The sequence below is a fragment of the Sapajus apella genome, unplaced genomic scaffold (assembly GCF_009761245.1).
Source record: "Sapajus apella isolate SASKATOON/1434 unplaced genomic scaffold, GSC_monkey_1.0 scaffold201, whole genome shotgun sequence".
In the NCBI taxonomy this organism is placed as follows: domain Eukaryota; kingdom Metazoa; phylum Chordata; class Mammalia; order Primates; family Cebidae; genus Sapajus; species Sapajus apella.
In genome coordinates, this window is record NW_022437141.1 from 170,397 (window position 1) to 182,523 (window position 12,127).

At 54.0% G+C, this 12,127-nt stretch overlaps 1 protein-coding gene across 1 annotated transcript in view; it reads left to right on the top strand.

Annotated features, from left to right (window-relative positions):
- Positions 1–12,127, top strand: part of MAP3K14 (mitogen-activated protein kinase kinase kinase 14) — a 52,413-nt gene that overhangs the window by 22,644 nt on the left and 17,642 nt on the right. Inside the window, exons 2-6 of the mRNA XM_032270019.1 lie at positions 3,670–3,945; positions 5,685–5,754; positions 7,293–7,503; positions 7,610–8,227; positions 9,670–9,807. Of these exons, the coding sequence (XP_032125910.1) occupies positions 3,690–3,945; positions 5,685–5,754; positions 7,293–7,503; positions 7,610–8,227; positions 9,670–9,807 (1,293 nt within the window). The 5' untranslated portion in view covers positions 3,670–3,689. The remainder of the gene's footprint in view (positions 1–3,669; positions 3,946–5,684; positions 5,755–7,292; positions 7,504–7,609; positions 8,228–9,669; positions 9,808–12,127) is intronic.

Consider the following 12,127-nt stretch of genomic DNA (forward strand, 5'->3'; position numbering starts at 1 on the left):
AATGGATCAGGAGTTTGACTTGCCTTCAAAGGCAGAGACATAACTGGAACCCACTTCATCCTCCCAACTCGCTGCAGGAGGGAGAAAGGGCAAGGCTGCAGGGCCACGAGCTGGGGTGACAGCCAGAGGCCAAAGTCCAGGGCTGGGCAGGACCCCTAGCCAGAAGCCCTGGGCTTAGTACAGAAACACAATTTTTATAGACCCAAACGCAAATTGAAGTGGGGAAGGAGGAAGGGAGCAAGTGCGCCTGTGTGTGTGTGTGTGTGTGTATGTATGTGTGTGTGCATGTGTGTCTGTGTGGGAGGTGGTGTTTGGGGAGAGCCACTGTCAGACCAGTGTCCCCAGAAGAGCCTCTTGAACTCGGAGGCTGTCGGTGATGGTCTGAGTCATGGTGATGTGGCATAGGAAAGCCAGCCACAGGATGGCTTTACAGCTCCCAGGCTGTGATTTGTGCCCCTGGGAGGTGAGGGTCAGCCTGTTTTCCCCATGCCCTTCACAAGTTCAGCTGCCATCTGCTGGGTCAGCTTCTCAACAGCCTCCTTGTTACTGTCTGCCTGCCAGGCTGTGGGATGAGTCATTGGGGAACTGCAAAGGAGGCTGTGAGTGTGGCTGCCTCAGCCTCAGCTTCCACTTCTCTGGGAAGAGGGAAGCCTGGTGTGCTCACGGAGAGGGGATCAGGGCCCTGGGCAGCTGCCCACCTAACACCAAGATGAAAGGACAATATAGGACTCGGCATGCCTCGCAGCCCCTCTGGAGCTCTAGCTCAGGATGACCTATCCAGAAGCCTCAGTTAGGCCATGCCAGGTAGAGACAGGTTATCAGAGCCCCCGCACAGCTGGATCTCCAGCAGCCACATGCCCTCAGAGCAGCGACGGCACCATCTGGCCTCATTTTTCTCATTCATCAGGCAGGACTCTCTCCATCCTCAGGGCTCAGGATCATCCTCTCTCCAAAGGTTATGGAAAAGCACTCTTTGTCCTTTGAGTCCCGCATTCAGCCAGTGTCAGCTGCCTGGTCTTTGCCCCCTGTGCTATGCGTTGTGGAGGCATGGTGTTCAGAGCCCCTCTACTGCCCTCAGGAGCCTGTTGACGAGGGAGGACCTTAGTGTCCCCTCCTGCATTTGCCTGTAACCCAGGAGCTTGGGGAGTGGGCAGCATAGCCTAAAGAACCTGGGGTCTGGGTTCTGAGTCCTGGCCATACCCCATCACACCCAGGCTGCGTGACCTTGGGCAAATCTCCACTGAAATAGGCCTCAGCTTCTTCAAATAGAAATGAGGAGGTCAAAGTCACGTCGAGCTCCCTGTGAGCATTCCCTACTGCTGTTAGGTTTGGAGACTTTTTGGTCTGTTGTTAAGATCTTATTTCCCCTGGTAAAGAGGCTGAGAAAGGTAGGATCAACTCTGGGCTTAGGTCAGTTTCTTTTTTGGAGGTGGAGTGGGCTGGGGAGATGTGTGGTGGGATGAAAGTACAGTTACCGGCCGGGCACGGTGGCTCAGCCTATAATCCCAGCATTTTGGGAGGCCAAGGTGGGTGGATCACCTGAGGTCGGGAGTTCAAGACCAGCCTGACCAACATGGAGAAACTCCATCTCTACTAAAAATACAAAAATTAGCGGGGCATGGTGGCACATGCCTATAATGCCAGGTACTTGGGAGGCTGAGGCAGGAGAATCACCTGGGAGGCAGAAGTTGCAGTGAGCCAAGATCTCGTACCATTGCACTCCAGCCTGGGAAACAAGAGCAGAACTCCATCTCAAAAAAAAAAAAGAAAGTATAGTTACAAGAAACATAGCCAGCCTTGAAGGACTTTTGCCTAATTGGATGTCAGAACACCCTTTAGACTTTTATTTTCCTTTAGAGACAGAATCTTGTTCTGTCATTCAGGCTGGAGAATGCAGTGGTGCAGTCTCAACTCACTGCAGCCTTAACCTTCTGGGTTCAAGCATTCCTCCCACCGAAGCTTCCGGAGTAGCTGAAACTACAGCCACATGCTACCACCCCGGCTAATTTTTTTGTATTTTTTGTGGAGGTGGGGTTCCACCATGTTGCCAAGACTGATCTTGAACTCATGGGCTCAAGAGATCCTCCTGCCTCAGCTCCCCAAAGTGCAGGGCCACAGGCATGGGCCACTGTGCGCAGCCCCCTCAGACTTCTTAAGATCATTAGCTAACAGTGAGGCCACCCATTTGACCTCCTCAGCATCTGACCTTTGGAACCAAATTCAGCCATCCTTGCAAAAAGCTGGAGCTACTCTGAGTTCAGAGCCAGGGGATCCTTGAAGACGGAGATGCAAGGACTAGTCAATAGTGAACAACAAACCCCACCGCAGCCCCCAGTCAAGCTGGCGGAGCCTTTCATAGCCATTGAGATGGGATGACCAGTGAGGCAGATTCAGAAGGAAGAAGGCTTCAGCGTAGTACCTCAGCTTCCCACCATCTCACTCAGTCCTCGGGCCTCACAGGGAAAAAGGCCAGAGGCCTTAGAGTTCAGCTTCAAGTGGTGTGCCTCTCTGCCCCAGAAGCAGAAAGTGATCCAGGGTTCATGGAGTTACCACAGGGAAGATGACCTCTGTTAGCAGCTTTAAGACAAACCCACCATCAGAGACCAATTATTTAAAATCTGTCTGCATTTGGGACCTTCTCAGGCTGTCTAAAGCAAGTCACGCCTGAGAGGGGCCCTACCCTTTAAAAACTCCCAGTCTTTAAAAAGGTTTCCAAATGGTAACCATCTCAAATCAGTGCTGTTCTCTTTTTTGCCAGTTCCAGTCTGCAGGCTGTTTGCACAGATTGTCGGCAACTCTGGGCTGCTCTTCTTTGCAGCTTCCTGGGGCTGGGCAAGACAGAGCCCAGAGAGAAGTGAATTCTTGTGCTTTGTTCTTTATTTCTAGAGGTATAGGTTGGTGTTAGGACCTCTCATATAAATTCTACTCCTGATGTTGCCTGAATGAAAAATGATACCTAGAAGTTTTCAGCCAATGAATTTGAAATTAGAGGAGGAAGCATGTTAGTTCCTTCTGGAGAGCCACAGACAGAGGCATTGGGCAAGAAACCACGTGCTGAGCACCATTTACATGCTGAGTTTTAGACTTTGTAGGTCACATGCGCGCGCGCGCGTGCGCACACACACACACACACACACACACATATCTACCTCCTACTAAGAAATGGAATTTAACCTTGATTCTCTCCACTTGGAGAAAAGTCTCTGTGGATGGTGTGAGTCAACATGTCCTCTCCAAAGGCGGGGCTTATGTGGAGTCAGTGAGGCCATGGTTTTGGAGTCTGGGACTCACCACCCTGTCCTGGGGACGCAAAGTTGCCCTAAAACAAACAACAGAAAAAGATTCAGCCACTATAAAGGCAGGAAAAAACCAGCCCAGACATTTTCACCACGCTGTCCTAGACGAAGTGACTGGCATCCTTGCTGGAAACAGTGGAGGAAGCGATTTATGTGGTGGTGCTGGGAGGACCCGGGGCCTGTGCTATGTGGAACATGTGTAGCTGCTGAGAGGTTGACTCTGTTACCCTTGAGGATGTTTGGAGGATGAGTATGTGTGGCATAAAGAGGCAGAGACCCTTTGCCCCTGCCTTTCTCCCCCAACCCACAGCTGGCCTGTGTTCCCCCAGGTCTGGGATTCTAAGTGACCTGCTCTGTGTTTGGTCTCTCTCAGGGTGAGCATGAGCCTGGGAGATGGCAGTGATGGAAATGGCCTGCCCAGGCGCCCCTGGCTCAGCAGTGGGGCAGCAGAAGGAACTCCCCAAAGCCAAAGAGAAGACGCCGCCACTGGGGAAGAAACAGAGCCCTGTCCACAAGCTTGAGGCCGTGGAGAAGAGCCCTGTGTTTTGTGGAAAATGGGAGATCCTGAACGACGTGATTACCAAGGGCACAGCCAAGGAAGGATCCGAGGCAGGGCCAGCTGCCATCTCTATCATCGCCCAGGCTGAGTGTAGGGGCATGGGGTTATTGTGGGCATGGGGCAGGTGGGTGGCTGGGCCCAGGGGTTCCCTATGGAAGAGAGAGGTTCGTGTCACCGCTAGATAAGATTCTCATGAGACATACCGAGAATCAGTGGCAAGTGGGGTTGTAAAAGTGCACAGATGGTGAATGTGGTAAGTGGAGGCTGTGCCCAGCATGGCTGGAGCAGGGGAAGAGGTGAGAGGCAGGAGCACTTGGGACGCTGCAGAATCATCAAGCAGGCCATCAACCTTCTGCGGTGACCTTGAGCAGCCCGAGTATCAGGAGGCCCCAGACAGGAAAGGCCAGGTCTCCTGGAAAGCCCCGCCGGGGCCTGTAGGCCCTTCACCACCTTCCACCTAGAGGCGGCCCCACCCCTAGGAATGAGCATCGTGCTCTTGAGCCTGCTGGGCCAGTCCCGGGGCGGGCAGCCATGGCAGGGTGAGGCCTGGTCTGGTCCTTTCTGCTTCTACTCATGATGCCTCATGATGACTAGTAATGGTGGCTTCCCTTGGAGACAGAAACTCCTTGGAGGCTGGGTAGGGTCAGGAGTCCTCTCAACACCTTCCCTCAACCCGGGAGCCTTCTTGAGTTGGAACCTGGAGAGCTGGACATCCATGCAGGCGTTTCTCCACACGCACACATCCTGCCCGCATCTCCCGCTTTCTCCCGGTTGGTTTTTGAGGAGAGATGAGAGAATAAAAACTAAAATGCAGGCTGGGCGCGGTGGCTCAAGCCTGTAATCCCAGCACTTTGGGAGGCCGAGGCGGGTGGATCACGAGGTCAAGAGATCGAGACCATCCTGGTCAACATGGTGAAACCCCGTCTCTACTAAAAATACAAAACATTAGCTGGGCATGGTGGCTCGTGCCTGTAATCCCAGCTACTCAGGAGGCTGAGGCAGGAGAATTGCCTGAACCCAGGAGGCGGAGGTTGCGGTGAGCCGAGATTGCGCCATTGCACTCCAGCCTGGGTAACAAGAGTGAAACTCCGTCTCAAAAAAAAAAAAAACTAAAATGCAGTGAGTGACATATAAATTTTTTTTTGGAGGCGGAGTCTCACTCTGGAGTGCAGTGGTGTGGTCTCGGCTCACTGCAACCTCTGCTTCCCGGGTTCAAGCGATTCTCCTGTTTCAGCCTCCCGAGTAGCTAGGATTACAGGCATGAGCCACCATGCCCAGCTAATCTTTTGTAATTTTAGTTGAGACGGGGTTTCACCGTGTTAGCCAGGATGGTCTTGATCTCCTGACCTCATGATCTGCACGTCTTAGCCTCCCAAAGTGCTAGGATTACAGGTATGAGCCACGACACACCGCCATAATTTTTTTAGAAAACATACACATACATATATCCATACTTATACATACATACAAATATAAATATGTAATAGCTGGTATTTATCGAGCAGTCTTTCCTATGTTGTTGAGCGTTTTCTGTAGACCATCTTACTTCACTTTAAAGGAAGTGAGGCAGGCACCCTATGATCCCCATACTATAGGCATGGCTATTTCAGAGCAGGTGGCCGGGGCCGTGGTCTGCTCTTGACCAATAAGCTGAGAAGCAGAGGAGACAGTGCAGGAAGGAGTCGTTGGTGGGGAGGGGACTGCCAGACAGGGGTTGTCTGCAAGGGAGGGGAAGGAGTGCGCCAGAAGGGATCTCTGAGACAGCTCTCCCGTAAGTGCTGAATTCCTATTCTTTCTCCTCTCTGCTAATGGAACTCCTTTTCCTTTAGGTGAGAATAGCCAAGAGTTCAGCCCCACCTTTTCAGAACGCATTTTCATCGCTGGGTCCAAACAGTACAGGTAAGGGGGAGAGAACCTGAGTGGGAAGGCGGGTCCCAGCGTCCTTGTCCCCAGTGCTTGCCTGGGCTGCTCCTGCTGACCCCGGACTCCCCCCCTCAGCACCTGTGCTTCAGCTCCTGGAACTCGCCCAGGCTTTCCTGGCTGAGTGGCTCTCTCAGCCAAATAAGCTTTTCAAAGGCTTTTCACAGCTTGTGGCTGACTGCCTCTGGGCCACATCAACTTGACATTTTATTTTTGTTCTCAGAGTCCTTAATGCACCCCCTCGTTTCCCATCAACAGGGAGGGTGCTGGGAACCAGAGCTCCTTCCCCCTCCTGCGTGGCCGTCAGCGCAGGGCAGGGGGCCCTTCCACTGTCCTCTATGGGAGAAACCTGCTGGCACCCCTTCTCCTGGGACATACACTGAGTAGGGATGCGGGTGGTGGAAAAGGAGGGGGCAGACCGACTTGGTGGCTTCATGGAAATGAAGCCAGGGTGGGGCGCAGTCTTCCCAGGCTCCGCATTCCCCCACAGACGATTTTTTGGAACATGAGTTCAAGCTAGAAACAGTTCCCTCCCCATCACGAGGCGGGTTTTTGTATCATTGGAGTTTGGAACCTGGTAGTGATAAGACTGTGGGGAGGGCAGCTGCCTTGGAACAAGGAATGTTCAGCGTTTGGTGGGATTCCTTCTGCTGTCCTGGGTGCCTTTTGGCCCAGGGTAGGAGCCTCTGATAGACACACTTCTTTCAGCTGTCCAAGAGAAGCCTGTAGGCCTCCACTGGTCCCTGGCACTGCCGTGAGTCTGCCTCCTCTGTGGGGGCAGAAGATGAGGCCAAGGGAGGGTGGCTGAGGCCATGGTCTGCTCCACAGCTGTTCTGTAGCAATCCTTCTGTTGCCAGGCCCTTTAATACCTGGCAGGGATCCCAGTCCAGTTAGAGCCATGGTAGTGATGAGCCCTAAGGCCAGCAGAGAAGAGCAGTCTCCCCAGTACCAGGCAGCAGCCCAGGCTGTCACCTCCCACAGCAGCCAGGGACCCCCAGGAATTAAGAGAGTGGAGGTGACCAGCCTCACCCGTTCCTCCGTCCGGAGGCAACAGAAACAAGCTGTGCTCAGTCCAAGCTGAGAGTGCCTGCCATGAGCGTGGCCCTCTTTTGGGAACTCCCCAGGGACAGCTCACCTTGGAGAGCATTGAGCAAGCCATGTCTGCTCCCCCACTATCCCCAAGAAGTGTGGAGCCTGCGCCCCATCACCATAGTAACTAGCACGGCTTCTTGGCAGCTTGCTTTGAGGGCAGACACTGAGCTAGGCTTTTTAAGTGAATTAAATTATTGAAGCCTCATCTCCACCCTGCATGGCAGAAAATACCAAACCCATTTTATAAGTGAGATAAGTGAGAAAACTGAGGCTCCTTGGGGTTTAGAAACTTTGCCACGTTCACACAAGGAATGGCAAGCTGGGATTTGGCCTTGGGTCTTCAGGAGCCCAGACACAGCTATCTGCACCATTCCATCTTCCTGCCTCCTCGTGCTCAACGTGCAAATCTGTCCCTTTTTTGACAGCCAGTCTGAGAGTCTTGATCAGATCCCCAACAATGTGGCCCATGCTACGGAGGGCAGAATGGCCCATGTGTGTTGGAAGGGAAAGCGTCGCAGCAAAGCCCGGAAGAAACGGAAGAAGAAGAGCCCAAAGTCCCTGGCTCATGCAGGAGTGGCCTTGGCCAAACCCCTCCCCAGGACCCCTGAGCAGGAGAGCTGCACCGTCCCAGTGCAGGTGAGACCCTCCACCCACTGCCCAGACCCCAGGCTCATGCAGCCTCAGAAATGGAGCTGTGCCTTGGGCCTGGCCCTGTGTGCTGACAGCTGTGTTTCCCCCACAGGAGGATGAGTCTCCACTCGGCGCCCCATATGTTAGAAACACCCCACAGTTCACCAAGCCTCTGAAGGAACCAGGCCTTGGCCAACTCTGTTTCAAGCAGCTTGGCGAGGGCCTACGGCCGGCTCTGCCTCGATCGGAACTCTACAAACTGATCAGCCCCTTGCAGTGTCTGAACCACGTGTGGAAACTGCACCACCCCCAGGACGGAGGCCCCGTGCCCCCACCCACGCACCCCTTCCCCTATAGCAGACTGCCCCATCCCTTCCCATTCCACCCTCTCCAGCCCTGGAAACCTCACGCCCTAGAGTCCTTCTTCCTGGGCAAACTGGCCTGTGTAGACAGCCAGCGACCCTTGCCTGGCCCACACCTGAGCAAACTGGCCTGTGTAGACAACCAGAAGCCCCTGCCTGGCCCACACCTGGAGCCCAGCTGCCCATCTCACGGTGCCCACGAGAAGTTTTCTGTGGAGGAATACCTGGTGCATGCTCTGCAAGGCAGCGTGAGCTCAGGCCAGGCCCACAGCCTGACCAGCCTGGCCAAAACCTGGGCAGCAGGGGGCTCCAGGCCCCGGGATCCCAGCCCCAAAACTGAGGACAACGAGGGTGTCCTGCTCACTGAGGTAACTAATCCCCTAGCACCTGTATATGTCCTTCCACCAGCAACCTGGGGATATGCTTTTCTGTCTTTATCTGAGTCACTCATGCCTGTGGTGACAAATCAGACAGTAGGACAATGCTGACTGTGGATGGAAGGTGTCATCTCTCACCCGCCAACCTCACTTTTCACAGCCTTGTTAGCGTCTTCTGTTCTGAGTTCTTCTGGTTGGTCACCCCTGCTTGCTGAATGTGGGTGCTGCATGAATAATACACATGCTGAGGACCAGGGGAATCAGCCGGGACCCACTGGAGATGTTGTCACGGCCCCCCGAGATGGAAGATGGGGATGGGACCCGTTTTCACCACCCACCTCCTTCCCTTTCTCCGCTTGTTCACTTTGCAAATAATTTTATAACTTTAAATGATTTTATCAAACTTTGATTTCTGGGTTTGATTCCAGCCAACCACTTTTTTTTCTTTTAATATATACATGTTTTAAGACAGAGTCTCACTCTGTCACCCAAGCTGCAATACAGTGGTACAATCATAGCTCACTACAACTTCCATCTTCTGGGTTCAAGCAATCCTCCTGCCTCAGCCTCTCAAGTAGCTGGGACTACAAGCATGCACCACCACACCCAGCTAAATTTTTTTAGTTGAGACAAGGTCTTGTTGTGTTGCCCAGGCTGGTCTCAAACTCCTGGGCTAAAGCAATCCTCACACAGTGGCCTCCAAAAGTGCTGGGATTATAGGTGTGAGCCACTATGCTATCTTATTCTAGCTACTTTTTTTTTTTTTTTTTTTTTTTTTTGAGACAGGGTCTCACTGTGTCACCCAGGCTGGAGTGCAGTGGCACTATATCAGCTCACTGGGTTCAAGTGATTCTGCCACATCAGTCTCCCAAGTAGCTGAGACTATAGGTGTGCACCACCATGCCAGGCTAATTTTGTATTTTTTGGTAGAGATAGGGTTTTACCATGTTGGCCAGGCTGGCCTCAAACTCCTAACATCGAGTGATCCGCCCACTTTGACCTCCCAAAGTGCTGGGATTACAGGCGTAAGCCACCATGCCCGGCCTCTCCATCTACTTTTAATATCATCCTTGACCATGGCCCCTCTTCACTGCTCCTCCCTTCCCTCCACCTTCTAGCTCCTGAGTTTTGCTTTTTCAGTGTCAAGGTCATTGGCAGCTCAGCTTCTGTCTCACCATCACACGTCTGGGATGTTTTTCATCACAAGGATCAGTGGTGGCAGCCCATGAACCTTGCCTTCACCTCATTCCTCTACCCCCTCTCTGGTGCTGTCCGGCTCAGAGCCCTGCCTTCGCCCCAGGGCTGCCTGGTTGTGAGGGCTCAGCTCAGCAGCCCTGGCAAGATTACCAGCTGGAGAGCCTTCCTTGCTGTAGCCCTGTAGCCCTCTGCTGTCCTGACCACTAAAACCAGCCTTTCTCTCCTGCCAACCCCAGAAACTCAAGCCAGTGGACTATGAGTACCGAGAAGAAGCCCACTGGGCCACGCAGCAACCCTGCCTGGGCAGAGGCTCCTTCGGAGAGGTGCACAGGATGCAGGACAAGCAGACTGGCTTCCAGTGTGCTGTCAAAAAGGTACGCCAGGGCTGGGGGCTGAGTGAAGAGGGAAGCCAGGAAGGGGTCCTGGTGTGTTCCCTCCGCTTTGTCAAGGACAGTCACGGGGTGGCCGTGCATCTGACTTGTAACAGAGCTTGCTGTCACTAGCCACCCGAGGTTGGCTGGAATGGGAAGGGAGGCTGTCACATGTCCTGGCCTGGCCGCTGCCCTTGGCATGTGTATGTGTGTGAGAGGACGCGCGGCCTTGGTGTCTCAATACAGCCAGGGCCCTGAGGGGCAAGTCCCAACTTGGAAGGTGCTTGGAGTGTCATGAAATTCATGCTGCGGTAAAACCCCTGAATCACACAGGGGGCCGCCCCCCGACCTGGGCCAGATGATAGGGAAAGCAGTAGCCTCCACTGTCGGGCGCTTCCAGGTGGAGGCCAGCTCCGTGGGAGCGGGCGGAGCTCTGCCTCCCTTCGGCCAGGTGTGCTGCAGTCCTGCGGGGCAGACGCGCTGCGGAGATGAAGCTTGGCAAGAGAGGAAGTCACTGGCCGGGTGGCAGAACCCGGATTCAGACCAGGTCTGTGTGACCCGAGAGTTCGGCTTTGAACCACTTTTCAGGAAGAAGAGGAAAGAAGACAGACTTGTGGTGCTAGAGTTTTGAGTACAGGCAAAGACGTGAATCGCCTCTCCCACCCCTTCATCTCACTGATGTTAGACATGAGAGCAGAGAGGACGGTGTGGCCTCCTGTCAGATCACACTGTCCGGGCCCCGGGGGGTCAGTGACGGCTGCAGACCCACAGGCCTCATGGGTGTCAGCCCTGCTCCTTGTCACCAACTTTCCCCCACCCCCAACTCTCAGATCACCTTGATTAGAAGCCACGTTGTACCCAGTCAAAGCTTTCAGCCTCAAAGCCAGCACCAGGACCTAAGGCACGTTTCTGTGGCCCATCACCTTGGCCCTGTGGGCAGGGGGAAGTGAGCTCAGAGATAAACCTTGTTTCAGGTGGCTTGTGTCAAAGACGCTCCGATCCCAAAAAGGAAAGCAACAAATATAGGTTGAGCATCTCCAGTCTGAAAACCCAAAATCTGAAGTGCTCCAAAATCCAAGACTTGGAGCACTAACCTAACACAGGAAATGCTCACTGTAGCCAGAGCACAGAAGCCTGGCACACGCCGGCCCCATTCCGAGCAGACACTGCCACCGCTGTCGGGGGTGTTTGTGGCCTCCAGAGGAGAGGAGGCAGCTGGGATGTGAATACACCTGGCTTCCCTGGTGTCTACTTGGGCTGGATGGTGAGACCAGCGAGGGGACTATCTGCAGGTACCACCCCAAACTTCAGACACGCTGCGTCAAATACGAAACTCCACCTTCACCACCCCCGACTGGCCACACGTGCTGAGTGCATGCGTGCTGAGTGTTGAGTGAGTGCGTGCTGAGTTCTTGCCGAGCTCCTGCCAGTGTGGATCATCATCTTCCACTTGGAGGCCAAGGCCACGTGCTTGACCTGCTCAGCTGCAGTTCCCCTCCCCAGGCTACCGGAGAAGGCTCAGCTGTCCCTCCTGAGAGGTGGTGGGAGGAGGGTGTGAGAGTGTGAAGAGACACGCACCCAGCACTGGGAGCTTAGTCACTGGGCTTCTCAGCTGTTCCCCTGCTGAGGACCTCAGAGTCCCAGGCAACAAGGTAAACAACTCTAATATAGTGGAAGAGCACAAATACTCCATGTCTCGCCCCTCGCACCCGCTGCAAGGCAGTCAGAAAAACTCCAAGCACAAGGCCTGGACTTCTCAGCATGGGAACTGCAGCTCAAGCCCATCAGAGCCGGCCACTTGCAGAACCACTTTCTTCCCACCCGGGGGAATTCAGTGGGGATGGCTCTTTGGCAGCACGAACAGCTGCCTTTGGATAGGCAGACAGCCCCTCCTTTCCCTCAAGGCAGTGATGTCCTTTAGGGTTTTCAGCTGGAAGAGCACAAGAAACAGTTCCCTGATGAGGGGGTGGGGACCAAGAGGGGGCCAGGCATCAGAGGTCAGGCTGCACATCAGGTCACAGCAAGTCTCCACACCTCCAGTGCTCCTTGGGGAGAATCCAGGATGTGAGGCAGGCGTCACGTAGTGGTGCCAGCACTCCTTTCATCCTCCTTCTAGAACATCCTGATCCACGTGCTGATTGGCCATGGGTCCAGGCTTTGAGGCAGTTTTTTTGGTTATTGTTTTTGTTTTGGAGACAAAGTCTCACTCTGTCACCCAAGCTGGAGTGCAGTGGTACCATCTTGGCTCACTGGAACCTCCACCTCCCATGTCCAAGCAGTTCTCCTCCCTCAGCCTCCCGAGTAGCTGGGACTACAGACAACA